Source organism: Synchiropus splendidus, chromosome 1, assembly GCF_027744825.2.
Source record: "Synchiropus splendidus isolate RoL2022-P1 chromosome 1, RoL_Sspl_1.0, whole genome shotgun sequence".
In the NCBI taxonomy this organism is placed as follows: domain Eukaryota; kingdom Metazoa; phylum Chordata; class Actinopteri; order Syngnathiformes; family Callionymidae; genus Synchiropus; species Synchiropus splendidus.
In genome coordinates this window covers 70,415,307-70,436,733 of record NC_071334.1, presented here as the reverse complement: position 1 = coordinate 70,436,733, position 21,427 = coordinate 70,415,307, and the positions used below count along the sequence as shown (strand labels likewise).

The following is a 21,427-nucleotide window of genomic DNA, read 5'->3' as shown; positions in this document are numbered from 1 at the left end:
GAAAGTTCTGTGGGCCATGGGCAGGGTTGCCAGGTTGGGTGGTCTTCCGCTCAAGCCCGCTTCTGTAGAACACATATACGGCTGGACAAAATCGCGCTGTGCGGATTCATAACATTTGGGCTGTTTTCCCCAACTTCCAGCAGGTGTTTCGTGATTGGTTAATCAGCTGTCACTCTGAAATGTTATTGGTCAATTTACAGTGAACCAATCAGTGGAGCAACTTCAACCAAAGTACGTTAAGAGAAGTTAGATTGATTTTTTTCCTTTTTTTTTTTTTTTTTACAAAAAATATACATAAACATATCAAACAAAACCGTATATTAATATAATATGAAGTATAACATAAGTGAAATAGCTGAGAAAAAACGAAGCAAAAATAAATAAATAAATAAAACAGAGTATGACAAAACACAAGGGGTTATGGTGTGTGTTTATGAAAAAAAAATGTGTAGAAATATATATTTTTATAAATAAAATAAAAAGTTGAAAGCAAGCGTTAATGATCTTACATGTCTTCTGTTTAGTTGAATGTTTTATGGAATTGAAGAATTGTTGAGTCTCAATGAAAAATCCAAGTGAGGAGGGTTTTTTTTTCCTGCTGTATTTAGATTCATGAATATGGAATTTGGCGAGAATTATTATATGGTTCACAATCAGATATTCTGGCAGTAAATGGTCATACCAGACAAACACAAGATGTTTCCAAAACATTTGAAAATCAATCATTATTTTGTCGTCGATGAAATCACAAAGCTGCTGCCAGAAGCTCTTGACAGCAGAGCAAAGCCAGATGAGATGTCCAGGTGACTCAGATGAAGATTCACAAAAATGACAGGTGGTATCAACATGTTTTTGAAAACAATCTTTACCAAAGTCTTTGCTTGGATATATTTTCTGAAGACGTTTGAAAGAGACTTGTCTCACTGTGTTGTTTCTCAATGAGGCAACAGTCAGACCTTCTTCCATTGTTCGTCCTCAAACTGTCTCCAATAACAGACACTGTGTGGCGAGCTTCAGATGTCTCTCTGAAATAAACCACCATCTGATTTGTTGATCTTTGAATCGTTTTTTAAACAAGTCCTACCAGCAAATGCATTCAATGGGGGTACTATCTTCCCTGCAGCAATTCTTGTTGATGTTTAAGTAACGTGCACATCCTGGGAGATATAGCACCAAATGACCAAAGTGGCAGGAAGACACTCTTTTGTTTTACTCAAATATCCTTGTTATTCCAGATAACTTAACTATGTGATGAGTGACTTCTTCAAATATATATAATGTAGCCGGATTTTCCAAATGAAATTGAAAATGATTTTATCAGTTTCTTTCAGAAGCTCATTGTCAAGATGAAGGGCGAATGCAGCATGAACCAGTGGAGAGACGCCCTCTGCCTTGGTCAGTAGAACTCTTCCCCTCAGTGAGAGAGCTCTGTAACAAGCCATTCACTTCATTGTTTTCCTGCCTTTTGAAGAAGAAGCTCAAATTGATGATTCAGCGTGAGCTGAAAGTGAAGATCAGGGAGGCCAAGGAAAGCTACAGGAGGAAGATGGAATGCAAACTCCAGATTAACAATATATGTGGGAGGAGTGGCATGAAAACCATCACTGGCTACAGACCTCAGAGCAGCAAGGTGGTTGAATGGGTTTTTCAACAGATTGGACACCGAGGCACCAGTCCACCCCCCACCATCAACAACAACAAGGATCCCTACTGCGGTCTGTGCCCCATCAGTGCCCTCGGATCTACTGACGCCTCCCCTCCCCCCGGATCCTCTCCCATTGTCCTGCGAAAGAACTGGACCCCAGCTCACACCTTCACCCACCTCACAGGAATCAGCTGAGAGCCTCCACTCAGGCAAGGCAGTGGGCCTGGATGGTGTCAGGCCAGTGGTGCTCAAAGCCTGCGCCAACCAGCTATGTGGAGTTTTACGTCCAACTGGACTCCTTGGAGACGGTTATGGAGAGAAGCATGCTCCTGAAACGAAGGAGCATCCTGGACAACATCACCCACCCCTCCATCCAGAAGCACGTGGTCCAATAGACTGAGACGACCCATCTCAAAGACTGAGCACCACAGGAGCTCCTTTCTCCCTGTGGCAATAAAACTGTACAATTCATCCCTGAAAAGACTACAGTGAAGCACGTTTTTCTGTTCACTCTGTCCTCGAATCTGCTTTTTCTTGCACATTGTTTCTAAGCTCTTTTGTATGGCTTTTTGCACTTTATGATGGTATTTCTTTTTCATTTTATTGTGATATGTTGTGTACAGAGCATGTTATGAACATAATTTTCCTTGGGATTAATAAAGTTTTCCGATTCTGCACAGATTGAAAAAGAGCTTCTTGTAAGCGTATATGACTGTGATTGTTTTTGTCTATGACCAAACGTTTGAAATAGAAACAGACCATTAACCTTTGCTGTCCATCATGGTGAAACCTTGAAATGACTGTCCTGTTTATGCACGTATGTTAATCAAGCTGCAGAACTATGATGTGCACATGGCATATACACAAGGAAAGTACATGTTCACTGCTGACACCTTGTCCAGGGCTGTGGATAAGGGAGACAATGCTGACAGTCAGATACAGACATACGTGGACAGGCATCATTGCCTGTAAGTGCAGACAGGTCAGAACAAATACGGAGAGAAACCAATGCAGATGCAACCATGACAGAGCTCCAACATACGATACAGACAGGGTGGCCTGAAAACAAGAGAGACTGCCCAGTGAAAATACAGGACTTTTGGAAATGTAGAGCAGAGCTTTCAGTGGCGGATGGCATCGTGATGAGAGGGAGTCAATTCGTTATTCCATGCTCACGACGTGAACAAAGGCTTCCAAAGATCCACGAAGGCCACATTGGTGAAGTCAAGCGTAAACGCAGGGCAAGAGAAGTGATGTACTGGCCGAGAATACATCAAGAAAACAGCCAAACAGCAGCCGCAGCATGTCAACCTTGTCTAATCCACAGGCAAAAACAGCAGGCGGAGCCACTCGTGAGTCGCCCTGTGGCCCACAGACCGTAAGTGTAAGGTGGGAGCTGATCTGTTTCATTACACAGGGAAGAACTACATCAGATTACAACAGATTATTTCTGAAGTTGGAGGACTGCAATCAACCACGAGCAACGCAGTCATCAGCTGTCTCAAGACCCATGTGAGCTGCCTCTGCCAGTGAATGGGCTTTCCAACATATTACAGCCAGAACTATCCAAAATCCAAGGGACTGGCAGAGAGCTCTGTGAACGCTGTGAAAAGGATGATGAAGAAAGCACTGGACAGAGATGACTTTCAGAGACACTTGCTGATCTACAAAAGTGCACCACTAGAAAATGGACTGTCACCAGCCCAGATGCTGATGCAGAGGCGGATTCACTCCATTCTTCCAATGAAGGAGGAGCTGCTAACGCACAGAAGTGCATATAAGGTCAGAGTCACGAAGGAGGAACAAAAGAGGAAAGAAAAATGGAGATTCATCGCAGCGGCACCTCTGATGGCACTTGGAGACAAGAGGGACAAGTGAAAGAGGAAGTGGCTCCACGTTTCTATAGGATTCAGATGGAGAAGGGATCGTCTCTGAGGAGAAACCACACAGACCTTCAACTACACACAACGAAGGAAGACTTTGCAGCTAAGGAGACTGTTCAACATGACACAGCAGAATCAGACACTTCTGTCCACTCAGATTCAGATGTTGCAACAGAGTCCGGACCATCAAATGCTGCAGTCAATCAATCAAAGTTGCAGAGACATATGCAGCCACCCACGAGGTTGAATGAAAGTTGTTAAATACTTGCTTATATTGTAAAAAAAAAAAAAAAGAAAAAGGAATGTCGGTGTGTGTGTTGCTGTGGATGTTTAGAGCTTGTAGGTCATTTCAATGCTAAAAAGTTTCACTGAAATATTTCGCAATGGCAGTTTCAGTTGTGTCTGTAATAAGCTGAGGAGACTGGGACGTTTAGAATGTCGTCATATCTTTTTATAGGAGGGAAGATGTGATGTTATGAAGTGAGTTGAACTTCATGACCCAGAATGCTACACTGTGGGAATGAGCATGCGCTGTATGAACCGGGTGGCAGGTATTGGCTGTGGATGCGGAGCTGCTGGGAACAAAGTGGCTGCTGAACACGCCTCGTCTGCTGATCAAGAGTGAAGCGAGACGACACAGTCAGAGAGGACCATGTTGCTCCAACTGCTGTTTATTCACTGTGGAAGAGTTGAGTCCAAAACGAGGCAAAGTGAGCCGTGACAGAGCTTGTTGAAAGACCTGCAGACATCAAATGGCAGGTTGATCTTCCCACACCAGATCAGGAGGCCGTGGTTGGAGGTCTCAGCTGGTGACCTCATCACACCATTTCTCCGTAGCTTCTCACTGAGTCACTGGTGACTTCTAAAAGACATTGTTCAGGTACATGGTCTTGTGTTTGGAACTACCTTGGTGAGAAGAAGAAGATCACATGGTGAGTCAAACAGCCCTGTTCCTACTGAGTCATGAGCATCTGTTGGTTTGCATTCAGAGGAAGATCATTTCAGCCAATGACATGTGATGAACAAAGTCCACGTGTCCTAAACACAGGCTCCTCAAGTGTCCACATCAAAGGGCTCATATCAGGGTTCAAGTCATGGACACGACTGAAGGCTTCAGAGAGGAAGTGGCATGAAAGAGTCATGGAAAACAAGAGCAAAAGCTGGACATCTGAGCTGTTTGGGGCGTTGAAGACAGAAGCGTCTCCACAGATGAAGAGCTTCTGTGAGGGTGGAGGCTTCTTCTCTGACTGCTGTTGAGGACTCTTTCTCTGTGCTGCTCTCCACTGAGACTCTGCCTCAGAAGAGCTGGAAACTCTCCATGATGACGGCAGCGGCTGCTGAGACTCAGAGTCAGTCTTGACCAATGAAAGAGAAGAAGATCAAAGTTCATCACCACTGCTGCTCTGTCAGAGACTTGTGAGTCCAGCAGTTCTCATGGATCAAACACTCACTCACACTTCTTCAGGTCAGATCTTTAACCACAGTGGTCCACAAGGTTACAGCCTGGAGGAAGAAAGAGAGAGAAGGATGAGAGCAGCTCCATGTGACTTCAGATGTTTCAGGACTATGATCTCCTGCTGCTCAGTGGACGGCTCTTTCATGACTGTGTTGATGACAACAAAGATGGATCTCTAAACAGCTGCTCAGTCTCCACTGTCTCCTTGGTGCTTCCACTGGTGTCCAGCAGGAGAACATGTCATGTGCTCAGTTCAGATGAAGAGTCTGAGCAGCGTCACACACCCACATCCTCTCTGTCTGCTCCTGGATCACATGTCCAGTCTGAAGCTCTGTGGAGCTCAGTCAGTCACTTCTGCTGCTCTGTCCATACCTGAGAGTCTCCAGCCTCCAGTCTGGACTCTCCAGTCCAGCAGACAGCAGCTCCAGTCCTGCTCCTCCTGGATGGTTGGAGCTCAGGTCCAGCTCTCTCAGGTGGGAGGGGTTAGAGGTCAGAGCTGAGGCCAGAGAAGCACAGCCGCTCTCTGAGATCCTGCACCCTCTCAGCCTGCAATGAAGGAGAAACAGTGTTTTAGAGAATCATGAGAGCAGAAGAACCGTCCAGTTGTGGAGCAGAACTGAAGAGAGGAGATGATGTGTTCTGACCTGAGAGTCTCCAGGTGACAGTGTGGACTCTTCAGTCCAGCAGACAGCAGCTCCACTCCTGCGTCCTTCAGGTCCCAGTTGTAGCTCAGGTCCAGTTGTGTCAGACTAGAGGACGGAGAGCTGAGGACTGAGGACAGAAGGGAACCACTTCTCTCTGACAGTCCACAGTCGATCAGGCTGTGAAAGAGACGAGTGTCATCAACAAGTGAGACTTTTTCAATCCTCGACTGAAAAGTCATAAAAATGTCAACAGAAAAACAAAACACTTGATTTTGAAGGTATTTTTCATCCAACACAGAACAAAGCAAAACAGTGAACGAAGTGAAAAGAATCCATTTCTTTGCAGAAGCTCCAGGTTGCTGCAACTTGGACAGAGAGCAGCTGTAATGCAGGGGAGTCAAAGCGCTCCTCAAAGGGCGGCAGGGTGCAGGCTTTGGTTCCAACCAACCAAGAGGAGACCTTCTCACCAACCAGGTGTCTGAAGGCTGGAATCACTTGATTGACAGTCTGGCGCTGACACCTGATTGGTTCACCTCTTTGTGTTTGCTGGGTTGGAACCAGAACCTTCTGTGGATCAGTTTGACTCCCCTGCTGTGATGCCAGAAACAGTCCAGTCAGACTGTCATGACAGAACTGCACTGCTGAATGATGGGTAATGGAGCTTTTTCTCATTAATGTTTTACAGGGATAAACTGTAACGTTTGACAACATTTATTCACCTTTCATATCTCGTGTCACTCACTAACTAGAGGCTGAAAACAAGAGTGTTTTTCAGCACACATGAAAGAGCAGGCATCATGAAGAGCTGCCAAAGGTTGGAAAACTTGCTTCAACACACCACACTGATCTGAACCCTGATGCTTTGTTGAAGCCAGGACACGACAGAGCTGCAGTGGAGGCTTCATGTGTCTCCATGGCAACAGTGAGGTGGCATCACTCTCAACAGTCAACTCAGTGACGGAGCCTTGAAATGGAACTCAACAGTTCCCATGATGCTCTGCAGCCCAGTGTTGATGAGCTCCAGCGATGGAGGTGGATCAGACGCCTGTCATGTCCTTGGTCTGATGTGAGCAGGCTCAGTCTTGGCGCCATGAAGCTCCTTCACCTGGAACAACCCTTGTTGTATCCATCCACCTGTGATGGTGGACTGGGCTGCTGAGCATCATGGGAAGCGTTCAGGCTCATTTCAAGGCTCCGTCACTGAGTTGACTGTTGAGAGTGATGCCACCAAGAAGTGTGTTATTTTCCAAGAGAAGAGCGGAAACACAGCTGACACGACGGACAGCCTTCATGGATCCACGCTGCTCTCTGAGTGAGACATGAAGAAAGGATCCAGTCTGGAGTCAACACGATGTGGAGGTGAAAAGAAGGTGAATGTTTTCTCCCTCGGCTGCAGACGTCCGTCACACCTGCCTCTAGAGGGAGCTTCAACTGTGAGTGACTCTGAGTTTCTCCTCTGAGACCAGCTGCTTGAATCCAGTGAGGCTTGCAACTGTACATTCCAATGCTCACCACAGATGAGGACAAAGAATGAGGAGATGATGTGTTCTGACCTGAGAGTCTCCAGGTGACAGTGTGGACTCTTCAGTCCAGCAGACAGCAGCTCCACTCCTGCATCCTTCAGGTTGATGTTGCCACTCAGGTCCAGTTGTGTCAGACTAGAGGACGGAGAGCTGAGGACTGAGGACAGAAGGGAACCACTTCTCTCTGACAGTTCACACCTCCTCAGGCTGTGAAAGAGACGAGTGTCATCAACAAGTGAGACTTTTTCAATCCTCTATTGTGACAAGACTTAAAGACTTGATGTGAGGACCCACTGAACTCTTTCCATTCAGAAGATCATCATCACATTATGGTCGGAATATTTGAAGCACTTTTATATCAGTCAGGATCAACCTGATCAAACATGTCTGAAACACTGCGACTGTTGTGAGGGCAGTGTTTTGGCTCCTATTATTGGTCAAAAGACCCAACACCCAAAGTGGACCCAACAGAGAAAGGAGCTCCGATGAAAAAAGGTGTGATTCTGCTCCAATATGATGAACATGAGCTGCAGAGATGATGATTCTATTGGAGCTGATGAACATTGTCCTCAATATCTTCAACATCAATCCATAAATCCACTGGAGGAAAGTGTGAAGCAGAAATGGAGACTTGAGAGAAACAAAGTCAGACTGTAGTAAAGTAGTAAACACCTGGAGAAGAAGAGAAAACCCAGTGTTTTCTCAGCAACATGACAAACATCAATCAACATGATGGACAAGAAACAGCCACTAAACTGTCCATGTTGGTTCAGAAAGACTTGAGAAAAGTGGATCACTTCTTTTTGAAAAATCAGGAAACTCATTGGTTTGAGAGAAAAAAGTAGAGAAAATAAGAAGAAAAAGAGGAAGTGAATTTCTGAGCCAAAGATGAAGTGAAATCTAGAAATGGAGCTGTAACATCAGAAGAATCACTGACGTGTCTCTGAATGTGTTTCCAGATCAATAAATACTGATCAACATGTCTGACCTGAGAGTCTCCAGGTGACAGTGTGGACTCTTCAGTCCAGCAGACAGCAGCTCCACTCCTGCATCCTTCAGGTCCCAGTTCTGACTCAGGTCCAGTTGTGTCAGACTAGAGGACGGAGAGCTGAGGACTGAGGACAGAAGGGAACCACTTCTCTCTGACAGTCCACAGTAGATCAGTCTGTGAAAGAGACGAGTGTCATCAACAAGTGAGACTTTTTCAATCCTCTATTGTGACAAGACTTTAAGGCGGCAACTTGTCGGATTTGGACATAAACAGATTATTTTCAGATTTCCTGAGATGACAGGTTTCATTTTGAACAGTCCAAAGTCCCGGAGTCAGACTCTCCAGCTCCCTGTTAAACGCTCCCTTGGAGTATGTAACTTTCCCCTGGCGGGTGGCCTGAGGCGTGTTCTGAGAGTGGCGTCACAGCCCCAACTCCACCCCCACCACAACACTTTATGGCAAAGGGGCAGGACTACTTCGGCAGCGAGCTGAGTTCAATTTTCAATTTTCAGAAGCAAGAGTTTGTGGTGAGGAGTCCAAGAAGAGAAAGCGGGAAACCCACAGAGCAAGATCTCTGACAAGAGTCAACGTAGACGCATTCACAGCCTGGAGAGAACTGAGAGCTACCAAAGGATTTTCTTCTGATTCTGAAGTGGCGATGTTTCCACTCGACTTGCAAGTCAGTTCACTGCTGTCTCTGTTGTGTTGGCAAATCATGAAACAAATGTCTATATGCTTGTTGTTTGTATATAAGTGTATTTGTATATATGTTTGCAGCGAAACAAGTGAACTGCACTGCTAAAACGGGATAGATATACTTTGTGTATGGTGAAAATAGTTTATCAATAAAATGACTGCCAGTGAAAATGACTTGCTCACGTTCTAACAGTTATGGATGTTTGTCTGCTGTGAGTCATATTGCGCTGCCTGTAAAGCATTCTTTGTGCTTACCGCGGGTCTTGGGTGTGTTATCAAATGTGGGGAACTTATTTTTGAGATGATGACAAACGTGCAAGTGTCGGTGGCTGACGTCCGCTAGGATTTATCAGACAGAGATATTGTCGATTCACTGTCATTTGCAGTGCTCATGGTCCATGTGGTTTGGACATGTGTAACATGTTATATCTCATGTTCTATCTGTAGCTGCTGCCGGTGAGTCCTCAGAAGGGCACATTCAGAGCTGGACACGCACCGGGCACCTCTTCACTTCTGGAGAGACCTCACTCACTCGCCAACCCCTCCCACATGCAGTGGCCACACACATAGAGGAACAGCCACCTGCAGCAGACACTCTACATTCACAACACTCGTAACTAAAAGATACTGGTCAGTAAATGTTCAAACTGCCCCCTTTGCTCCATTCTGAAACGTGCGGTCAAAATGAAGTTTTATAATCTGGGTCCGTCGCTCATGCAGCTGCTTCCACCTCTCGCTGAATCCTGCCTCTCCTCACTCACATGACGGAGTTTTATCTCTGAATGACTGATGCTTCTAGAAGTTGCCTTTGCAAGTATAAACTGGACAGTGTTGTGTATATGACTTTCTCTGATGATGTTTTTCGTTGTGTCAAATATTTTCAATCCTGCCCACAGCTGCTTTAAAGACTTGATGTGAGGAGCCACTGAAGTCTTTCCATTCCACACACGTGTGTACTGCTCTCCCTGTGGGGACACTGTGAGGTTTCTCCTGGCCATCACCCTTTCCCCAGCCTCTCTCCCTGAACCTCACCCTCCAAAACACACGGCTCACCTGAACCAGGACTCTCATTACAAAAATCAGTGCTCTCCACATCAAAATGATCTTTCAAATTCACAGACATCACATGTGAAATCTGTGTCTTATTTCACACCAGACCAGAAAATAACCTTTGTCTCTCCATTGACTCCTGTTCATATCTGAGGCTAACCAAGGTCCAGGTTCAGGCTCCCTATATGTCTATCTAGATATGATCTGGAGGTGATGGTCTCCTTTTCAGGGGAAGGATTGTGAGCCTGAAGACCGTTTGTTCGGCTGGAAAACCACCAGTGAAAAACCCAGGTGAGAGCGGCGAGTGGCGTCTGTTCTCTGGGAACAATCCACTGTGGATTTAACAAACTGAGTCTGCCTCTCCAAACAGGACCTGGTGAGAGGCATCAACCTTTTTTTCATGGATTAAGGCTGCACCACCATCATTTCTGGTGCCTTCCTTTACTTTAGTGAATCATGAATTTGTGTATTATTATGGACTTAAAATTCACATTTTGCTCACTATATTCTGGAGCGTGGGTCGTCTAATTGCTTGGAGCGTCTGGAGGTGCTTATTTTAAGGCATCCTGAGAGTTTTTCCTTCCTCAGTGTGGAGGTGAAGTGCTACACTCTGAGTGACAGCAGCATTGATGCCGAGGGCTCTGATGTTTCTCTCATCTCAGAGTGAAGGAGCAGCTCTCATACACTTCCATTGGAAGAGAGGAGACAACAACTACAGGATCAGAGAGTTGATACCAGGTCCTCCTGCAGTGACCTCTGACCCTTGTGTAGCAATAATCCATAACATAACATAAAACAGCTGCATGTGACACAATGTTGCCCAACAAGGCCCTGTGTTGTCTGGCCTTGTTCCTGTGAAACATCACCATTCAACGCTGTGAGCTCAGTTTGGGAGCAATCCAACAGCAGGTGGGGTTGAGCCAGATTAGACCTGTGTGTCAGTGGTCATGTTCAGCTCACATCATCAGAGATGTTGCAGGTTTCAGTGTTGATTCACTTACCGAGCTTCTTTTGCAGCTTGGACCACTGGCAGCAGCCTCTCAAGAACCTTCTCTGAAGCATAGTATTTCTCCAGGTCAAACACGTCCAGATCTTCCTCTGAGGACAGTAAGATGAAGGCCAGGGTGGACCACTGAGCAGGAGACAGCTGAGCTGTGGAGAGAACTCCTGATCTCAGCAGCTGATTCACCTCCTCCACCAGAGAAGTGACCTTCAGTTCACTCAGACAGTGGAACAGATTGAAGATTCTCTCTGGAGACACTTTCTCACTGATCTTCTTCCTGATGAACTCTGCTGTGTCCTGATGGGTCCAGGAGCTACTTCCTGTCTGGGTCAACAAACCTGGAAGGAGCCTCTGGTTGGTCTGCAGAGAAAGACCCAGGAGGAAGCGCAGGAACAAGTCCAGATGTCCATTTGGACTTTCTACAGCTTCATTTATTGCTCTCTGGTAGAACTGTTCTGGATGGAAGTTCTTTCTGAAGATTCTTGATAGTGTTGATGTTAGCAATGAACCTAGCAGATTGACTCCAGAGTTGAAGAACTTCAGGTGGACATGAAGAGCAGCCAGAAACTCCTGAAGACTCAGGTGGACGAAGCAGAAGACCTTGTGCTGGTACAGTCCTCTCTCCTCTCTGAAGATCTGTGTGAAGACTCCTGAGTAAACTGCAGCAGCTGTGATGTCGATGCCACACTCTGTGAGGTCTGATTCATAGAAGATCAAGTTTCCTCTCTGCAGCTGCTCAAAAGCCAGTTTTCCCAGAGACTCCATCATCTTCCTGCTCTCAGGAGTCCAAACCTCGTCTGTCCCAGCTCCTCCATGGTACTTGAGCTGCTTGACTTTGGCCTGAACCACCAGGAAGTGGATGTACATCTCAGTCAGGGTCTTGGGCAGCTCTCTGGTCTCTCTGCTCTTCAACATGTCCTCCAGAACTGTGGCAGTGATCCAGCAGAAGATGGGGATGTGACACATGATGTGGAGGCTTCGTGAGCTCCTGATGTGAGACATGATGGTGCTCTGCTGCTCATCTCTGAACCTCTTCCTGAAGTACTCCTCCTTCTGGAGGTCAGTGAACCCTCTGACCTCTGTCACCCTGTCCACACGCGTAGGAGGGATCTGATTGGCTGCTGCAGGTCGTGTGGTGATCCAGAGCTGAGCTGAGGGAAGCAGGTTCCCCCTGATGAGGTTGGTCAGCAGGACGTCTACTGAGGTGGACTCTGTAGCTGCTGTCAGGACCCGACTGTTGAAGTCCAGAGGGAGTCGACACTCGTCCAGACCGTCCAAGATGAACAGAACCTGGACTCCTTCAAAGCTGCAGAGTCCTGAGTCTTTGGCTTCAGGAAAGAAGTGATGAACAAGTTCCATTAAACTCAACTTCTCTTCTCTTCTTCTCTTCTTCTTTTTCAGCCTGTTCAGCTCTCTGAAGGTGAAAGGAAACACCAGCTGGAAGTTCTGGTGGGCTTTGTCTTCAGCCCAGTCCAGAGTCAGCTTCTGTGTCAGGAGGGTCTTCCCAATGCCAGCCACGCCCTTCGTCAGCAGGCTCCTGATTGGTCGCTCTGTGTCAGCTGAGGCTTTAAAGAGGTCTTCTGGGCTGATGGTAGTTCCTGCTCTGGTCTGCTGCCTGGTTGCTGCTTCGATCTGTCGGACCTCGTGCTCCTGGTTGACCTGCTCTGTGCCCCCCTCAGTGATGTAGAGCGCTGTGTAGATCTGATTCAGAGGGGCAGAGTTTCCTGCTCTAGCGACCCCCTCAGACACACTGTGGAACTGCTCCTTCAGCCTCCTCTTCAGTCGTCCTCCACACTCTGCAGCACGACTTCCTGAATGAAGAGAGAAGTCACATGATCAAACAGTAAAACTGATCAGGTGTTTCAAGGTCAAATTGACTTCTAGATTGAAGGATGGGAAAAAGACAGAGGCATGTTGCTAGCAAAGGAAAGCTGGGAGAGAATCTGTCAGAGCCAGTGGTTGTAAACAGGGTCAAATACATGGCGAGAATTCTGCTGGAAAAAGACACCTTGGTACAGGTGAAACTTGTGGGAGATACTGTGGGGCCAAAGAGGCAAATCAGTGGCAGTCATTGAATCAATATTTCTGTGACCGAATACCTATTACCTATTGAGGAAATGACTTTGTATACTGATGGCAGCCAGTAAACAATGTATAACAAGGAAATGGTTGGAAGTTGAACCCTCACCACAGAACAATGGCGAGATGTTGTAGAATTCTTTCATTTTTTTATCATGGAGAACTTGACATTTGCTCTCAGAACAGAGAATTTTTTTATAAAATGTGGTCCAAATAGACTAAATATGTCAAAATATTAGCAGCGATTTCCCAGGGAGAGAAACAATAAGCAAAGCAGATATTATAGATTGATTTGAAACCTGCGCTCCCTGGCTCCCTTGTTTAGTTGCAATGTTGTTATGTAAAAAAGACAGTGATAGAGATAGTTGAACTCTCTTCCTGCAAATACCTCATGGGAAAGATGTATGACGTACTCAAGAGACTGGACTGAATAGTACAAGAAGTGTTTGTTACGGTGTGTGTGTGATATGATGTGCCTTTCCTTCATGAAAAGAGAACGGAAAATTCATCAGCGCTGGGAAAACACTACATGCTAGTGGTGACTGATCGGGTGGAAGTGACGTCATCAAAAGATCTGGTGGGCAGAGAGAGTGATGACATCTCTCACCAGAGAAACCCTTCCACAATTGGGATTCCAGCAGTTCAGACAACATGTCATCTTTTGAGCAAAAGGTATTTAGCAGTGACTTGGAGTCCAACAAGGTTTGGGTGCTGTTTATCATCTCAGAGTCAAGGCTGGGTCACGACTAGGACCAACGAAGACTTGAAGCCAGGCTGAGTTACATCTGTGCAGGCACAAACTGAAGTGGGCGGAGCCTTTGCCACTGGCACTCAGGAGCTGTCACATGTGAACACACATGTGATGCTACATGAAATGTTGACGGGTCCCTGATAAAGGACCTCCACATAAAGTAAATGCAACATCATGTTCCATTCTCAGGTCAGAGTAACCTTGTGCCTCCTCTGGGTCAGTGACCATCTCCCTGTCCAAGGCAAAGCTCCATCTGAGTGTGTCGTGAGACGACCAACAAAGTGTGATGTCAGACACAGAGGGACGGCCCACCATCAAACTGGATCAAGCCTGTGGGATCACTTGTTCGTGGATGTGGTGCCCAAGATGATGGTGATGCTGGTTTTCTGTCAGGTGAGAAGTGAGCCAAATCTCCAGGGTTCCTCTCAGGTTTGTAAGAACCAGCACCATCCTGCTAACTTGGTGAACCTCCTCACTCTTGAGCACCTTCCTGCACCACTGTCAACAACAACAAGAGGAAGGAAACAAACTGCAGAATCCTGCCACTATTTCACAGGCTTCTACACCCTGGCTACACTTGGACACCCAGTGGAGGGCTGTCAGAGGCCCCTGATACAGAGTCATGTGATGTGGGAGGAAACCAGAGTGCACAGAGGAAGCTAGAAGAACCAGGTACATCATCTTTCAGTACTGATGTGTTGCTGTGACACGTCATGAACGTGTGAGTGAAGTGATGATGAATGAAACTAGTTTCAGCTCACCCTGATCCACAGAGTCAGGGGGCCACTTCATGAGAGGATGTTCTTCTCTGGCCTGATTCTCTTCCTCAGGTGAACCTGAAAATGATCATGATGACATGGTCAACACCTCCATTCACTCCAGTTCAGTCCAAACCTGGTTGTGTTTGTGTCAGTTTTCATTTGGGGTTAAATAGTGAGAGACGAGAACGAGAGGTCGAGCCTCAGAGCTCCAGATATTCAAAGCTTTGTGTCGTCTGATCTAGAATTTAAACGACTTTATTCCCAGGTCTTGCTCAGTAACGATCCAAGCTCGGGTCACGGAGGCAGCAGCCGGAGCCCAGAGGCCCAGACGTCCACCTCACTGACAGGAAGACAGAATCTGTCAATCCTCCTCCTCTGGAGCTGCTGTCACTCACGTGAACACGATGCTTCACTGGATCATAAAACATGGACACAGCAGCCGTCGTGTGAACTTCAACTCAAGATTAGTTGAAAAATACTGACTTTTGAAGTGTTTCTTTAAGAGCAGCAGCTCAATGTTGATGTGAAGTTTGATCACTAAAGGGAACATCCATAAATCAATGCCGTGTGTCTCAGTGGAATATTTGAGTGTGAGTGGAACAGTGTCGGGAGCAGAGTGGACAATGAAGTCACCCCTACTTTGGTTTGCAGGGTGACCTGGATAAACAATGAAAACAAGGTCACAACTTCATTGAACCTTTGTTCTGAATGAATCCATGAGCTAAAGTCGCAACAGCTTTGTGTGACTCCTGAACAACATCTGTAGCTTCTTCTGTGTCCAGATTGGAATCAGTCACCGCTGGTGCTTTCACAAACATCAACTCACCACTGTGACCAGGTAAGAACACAGGACACACAGTGACAGATGAGTGGTGAGCTGATGAAGCTGCATGGAGCAGTGTCACTCAAAGATCACTAGGTGGCGCTCTCATTGGAGCAATGATGAGAGGTTTCATTCCACTTCCTGTTCAAAGATGAAGAAGCAGAGCTGCTTCCACCTCTGAGCTGTGACACTTTGTGAGAGTTTCCTTGTGTTGTCACTACATGTGTGTGTGAGTTTCATCCTTCACCTTTACGTCTCTTCCAGACCACCAGGCCCACAATCAGAAGCACAGCCACCATCAACACGGCGACGATGGGGACGACAGTCGGCACCACAGACTCTGGAGTTTCTGAGGGAGAGCCACATCATGAACTCACAAGCTCACAGAAGATGCTGTTGGGTGGAGCACACGGACCTGGGTAACATTTCCTGGCTGCTAAAGTAGCTTTGTCTTCACTCAGAGGGCTGCTGACACGACAGGTGAACACCGTCTCGTCATGTTCCTCCTCCAGACCAATCGTCAGGTTGGAGCCGCGATGTTTAGTTCCATTGAAGCTCCACTCATAGTTCAGTAGCTGAGGGTGACTGGACTCAGCAGAGCAGACCAGCTTTGCCTGGTGGTCACCATCCATCTCACAGGAAACACTGGTGATGGACACTTCAGCTGGACCACACAGAAACATGAGTGGTGACAGACATCTGTACAGTCAAGGTGAGAGCATCAGCTCTTCTGTTGCTATGGTGACAGACAGACCAGGTGAGGGAGGAGTTTCGATGGACCATGATGTTTGCTGAAGATTTGTAGTGAAAGTAAAGAGGAGGTGGAGGAGAAGCTGGAGAGAAGAGGGATGAAAGCTTGTGAAGGACAGACAGGAGGATGAGTGAAGAGGAGGAGAAGAGGGAGAGAAAACAGTTCAAGCATGGTGAAGAAGAGAGTGCAGGCAGGGTGGAGAGAAGAGGGAAGCTTCACTGGACTGTAGTGGTCATGTTCAGAGACTTAGGAGTCAGAGCTGAAGATACTGAGATTGGGAGAAAGTACAAGATCAGAAATGAGTCTATCAGAAGTTTGGAGACAAACGGAGGACAGATGTTTGGACACGTGGAGAAGAGAGACAGAGGTGGACCAAGGATGTTGGAGATGAAGGAGAGGAGGAGCACTGATGATAAATGAAGGTGTGACTGGAGCGCAGACTCTTCATCATCCACATTAGTGACGTCAGAGAGTCACAGTGAAGCACAATGAACTCACCTGTCACCTCCCAACGATGATACTCTTTTTTAGTCTGGTGGTTCTGATCTTTGACCCAAACCTCCAGCTCATATTCCCCTCTGTCCTCCAACCGCACTTCTCTGATCCAGAGTGTTGCACTCAACCGGTCCACTATGGTTCTGTCGTCATAGGAGCCGTAGAAATGTTGTTTGCTGCCGTCAAATGTAGCAACTTTCTCGCCGTTATGTCTCCAAAAGATCTTCTCCAGACGACCAAGTGATGGAGGCCGGATTATAATCTCATCCTGCTTCAGGGTGTAGTCCCTCTTCTGTGCTGCAGCTGAGAACGACAGGAGAAAACACTGATGATGGTGGACCTGCCTCACTGGAGAACCAGTCGTCCCTGGACGTCTGCTGTGGAGGCTTCTCTCTGACATGCAGCTGGAATCAGTGCACCTGGGTTCAGGAGCATCACTGGCTCTGAACCCAAATCAGTGCTTGAGCTGAGAACTGCTTCACTTCGTAACGCGTTGCTCTTATATCACAACCTTTTTCAGTAAAGAGCAATCTAACGCGTTAGTATTTCAAACAAAGTAATCGAACTAAAGATACTCGTCTAAGTCAGTGGGTTACCATTGTTGCCATTGTCGGGAAGTGAAATATTACCATTCGCTGTGTCATTCTGCCTTTGCTTCCTTCTTACAGAATGGACCATACGAGATGTTTTGTACCTCTATCCAGAGTTCTTTTATTTAGCTCAACACACGTCCACACTCTTGGCGCTTCACCTGCGTCACATGCAAAAGTGTCCCCCTGGGAACAACACACGGAACTACAGTCACACAACGTGACACACTGACGCTTAATAAACTTCTGCCTTGTCGTTAAAACAAAAAATCAAAAAAGTAAAATAATAATTGTAAAAATAATGGGGCAATCCCTACATTTTATTATATAAATGACAACATATCACTTTGTTTTGTTTTTCGTTCTTTTTGTGAGTGGTTTTCGCTCCAATGGGTTCAAGTGTGTCAAAGCAAAACATAGAACTGAGATTGTGCTCAAATAAATGACCCAAACATGGAAAAACGCTGGACCTCCAAGAACTCCAAACTGACATTAAAGATATTGTTTAGGCAATGAGAGCTGCAGTCGGCTGCCAAACGTAACTTGACAAGTGACTTGTAATCTAACTTACTTACTTTTGATGTCAAGTCATTACTGTTTGAGGGAGTATTCAGTAATCGGATTACTTTTTCAAAGTAACCATGGCAACGCTGCTCATGACAGAGACGCGCTGCTGAAACAGGAAGATGAGGGCGACACTGGAGAAGGATGTCAACAGTCCACTGGGTGGAGAGTTCTCCGCTGAATCCACAGACCTGGGTTCAGACGCTCTCAAAGTTTTCTGATGTTCACTCACAAAATAACATTTGCCTACTTTGACAAAATACCTATTAGTGTTTTGGTAAAATGAGTCCAAAACAAATGACTGGATCTCACTGTAACAGAGTCCAGAACACTGCTGCCACCTGCTGACCCATGTTAGACTCTCGGTGCTGCACTGAGATCCAGTGAGAGTCGGGAGGAAATCAGAGTCAGACATGCACAAACACGACCAAGAGCAAGTCTGAACAAACTTCAGCAACCAGACTCGTTCAGGACAGGTGAGACAGGTGGCGCCGTGAAACCAGAGCGCCACAAGGTCGAGGACAGCAGAGATCATCACTCACTTCCTCCAGTAATGGTCAAGTATCATCGCTACGTCGCTCAAACATCCCGACAGCAGGAGGCGCTCTTTATTTATATATGTAAAAGTTGACAGTTGATATTCGAAGATTGACCTAACCAAGACAAGACAATGGGACCTTTCCACCAGAGTCCACTGATCCAACTGTCTCTACTGACCTCACCACTGTTCCACCTGTCACTAGATCAGACTTTCAGCGTCATGATCACGTGACTCACACAAGCTCCATCAGCCTCTTCACATGTGTTTGTGTCTTATATTTGATGTGGGAGATTGTGTCGTTTTCTGCTCATGATGTGAAGGAAAACAGACGTCCAGTGGAACAACCCTCAACATGTCTCAGACTGATGGAGAAACCAGTGACTCAGTTGTGTATTTATGAGTGGTGGGACTTTAACCAGTTAATTATGATTCATTAGTTACAACAAAAAATGCGTTACAATATTATAATTGCATTTAATAGTTTCAATTTAATTTAACAGGGAACCTCTGTCAGTGCAGGAGTTCCTGCTCCACTGATGCCAGTGATGCAGCAGACACCTGGCAGCTAGGATGAGAACAACAACAACAACCATGGAGGAATCCTCCCTGAACCAAAGCAGCTGTTGGCTTTGGTTCAGGGAGGTTTTGCACTCCACAATGTCCAGGGTTTCCACCACTCTGGATGGATTTTTCTCCAGATATTACAGAATGGACCATACAAGATGTTTTGTACCTCTATCCAGAGTTCTTTTATTTAGCTCAACACACGTCCACACTCTTGGCGCTTCACCTGCGTCACATGCAAAAGTGTCCCCCTGGGAACAACACACGGAACTACAGTCACACAACGTGACACACTGACACTTAATAAACTTCTGCCTTGTTGTTAAAACAAAAAAAAAATCAAAAAAGTAAAATAATAATTATAAAAATAATGGGGCAACCCCTGCATTTTATTATATGACAAGACAAGACAAGACAAGACATGAAAAGAGCTTCAGTTGAACTCAGCTGAGATCAAGACTTGAACAGAGCCTCCATGGTGGTTTATTGTCAAACGGAGGCAGAATCAACAATATGTTGTTGTCTAAATGTCTGTGTGGCTCCATCATACCACATTCATTCACACAGAAACATGTGGCTTCTTGTGGCAAATATTCTGATACCATTCAACTGAGATGAATTGAGATGAATTCATGACATTAATGAATTAATGTCTGTGGGACCAAATCAGAGGAGCAGCCTTTCAAAAGTCTGATATCTATTGTGCTCAGGAACCAAAGCCAAACCAATATTGAACTGTTGAACCATCTCTAACTGACGTCTAACGTCTGTGCTCATGTTGTTTTCTTTCACATCTGGAGAGACGCACGTTTGAGATTTGGCCACAAGATGGCGCCATTCGTCGGCGGTGGATTTGGGTCACGTCACAGTTTCCTGATCAAACTTCCTCAGGGAAACAATCTAGTCAACAAGTGCGTCTTTACTCGGATCCTTGGATGTGAAAGGTGACGTCAGACTCACGAGGCTCAAGTCAAACCAAGTCACTGACCTGTGAGCGAGGCTCCCCTCCTCAGTCTCGGGTCCATGTCGGAGCTCAGTTGTTCCGGTCCAAAGTTGTGACCTCAGATTGTGTTCGATGATCCACAGCAGTGAGTCACCGCGTGTGTGTGTGTGTGTTCCACCACCGCCTGGATGATCGGAGCTCGAGAGACTGGAAACACTGGAGTGAAAAGCAGCCTTCAGATCAGACGGGAACCGAACCGCGCCCTCTGGTTCAGCGCGTCTCTTCCTTTCACTTTCACATTCACCCCCCTCCTCCCGCCACACACCGGAAACAGCGCTGCCCACTGCGTGAGTGTATCAATGTTTCAGTTGGTGCGCTTTTAGTCGTTATAAAACAAGAGTTCAAATTCCACCATTCAATATAATTCATTTCAATCAAAACAAAATCCACCCTGAAATGTCCAGAGTGCTGAATTGGAAAATGCTTCCAGACATATTTCAATGCTTAAGGCCTCAAACATCCCCACACAAGGGCGGGAGGGGCTCTGGCGTCACGTGACTCAGCAGGTGGCACTCAGGTGTCCTCCAGGAGCGCTCCGTGTCCAGCCTCAGGTGCGGGCCAGTCTGCAGCGGCCACCGAGCGCAGCTGGGCCGACTGCTGGCGCCTTCTTTCTCTGTCTCTGTTGCCTCCAGTTTCCGCAGCCGTGCGCTGCAGCAGCAGCAGTGGGGTTTTCAAAGCTGGATCATGTGAAGGAAGGTTCACCTGGGGACGACCAGGAGAACAAACTGGCTTCAGGGAAAACCCCCGTCCACCCACCCTTCAATGATACTGGCTTAAAAATAGGTTTGACATCATCTATTTCAATCATAACAAATCATCACTTCACAGAGTTGGTGGGTCGGTCAGTTGGTCAGCTTTGTTGTCTACTACGCTGCAGTACAGGACGCATGGCGTGGGCCAAATCACCCGGACGACACGGCATCAACATAGAAGAAACGGACACAAAGTCATCATCCAGTGCAAACCGGTTGGTTGCTAACTTCCTGCTTCATTCTCACTGCAGCTTCCTGCTTCATTTCCGGCGGATCACGTCATGCAGTGACGACACCTCTGAGTTCGTCCCAGAAGTCACGTGACTGAGGGGAAGGCGCGCGGCCGGCAGAGGGCGCCCTGCACCTCCTTCAAAAACGCATTGGACCGGAACCAGAGACGCTTCTGGCTCCAGCCCAACCCGCTTTCATGAAGCCACTCTCTCGGTCTAGTTAGGGGTTGGTCACGCCCCGAAGCATGTCACGGTTGTTGAAGCTGATGAAGAGCACAACTCTCCTCATCACAGAGGTCAAAGGTCAGCAGGTATTTCCAAGCACGGCGGCGGCAGCGTCTCCTCCTCCTGCGCGCCTGACTCTGCTCTCCCCTGCTGACCTGCTCCACACTTCCTGCTGTGCGAGGTCTACCGTCAAGACTGGAGTAGGCGCGGCTCACTTGAGCGCAGTGTTGTGGTGAGAGCGCATCCTGTCTGCAGCGGTGACGGATGAGACTGAGGATGATCCCTGGTGTTTCACAGGCTGGACGTCGATGTTCTACAGAGATTCCACAGTTGGGTGAAGTCACATGGCTCACGTGGCCTCAGTGGAGCTCGTGTCTTCAGAGTGTGTGGCCTGCAGGGCAGAGGCG

At 46.8% G+C, this 21,427-nt stretch overlaps 1 protein-coding gene across 2 annotated transcripts; it reads right to left on the bottom strand.

Moving 5' to 3' along the window:
* Positions 1-1,752: 1,752 nt before the first annotated feature.
* LOC128760393 (NLR family CARD domain-containing protein 3-like) lies at positions 1,753-20,033 on the bottom strand. 2 transcript variants are annotated; one of them, XM_053867792.1, is made up of 12 exons: positions 19,799-20,033; positions 16,555-16,854; positions 15,721-15,969; positions 15,553-15,654; positions 14,483-14,557; positions 10,890-12,702; positions 8,140-8,316; positions 7,182-7,358; positions 5,629-5,805; positions 5,357-5,530; positions 4,980-5,031; positions 1,753-4,883 (listed from the first exon to the last, which is right to left on the bottom strand). In XM_053867792.1, exons 1-11 carry the CDS (start codon positions 19,833-19,835, stop codon positions 5,025-5,027), a joined length of 3,288 nt encoding a protein of 1,095 aa, XP_053723767.1. In that variant the 5' UTR covers positions 19,836-20,033; the 3' UTR covers positions 1,753-4,883; positions 4,980-5,024. The 2 variants fall into 2 exon arrangements, with proteins under 2 accessions (XP_053723767.1, XP_053723775.1); XM_053867800.1 differs by having other exon boundaries at positions 4,984-5,031.
* Between the last annotated feature and the right edge of the window lie 1,394 nt (positions 20,034-21,427).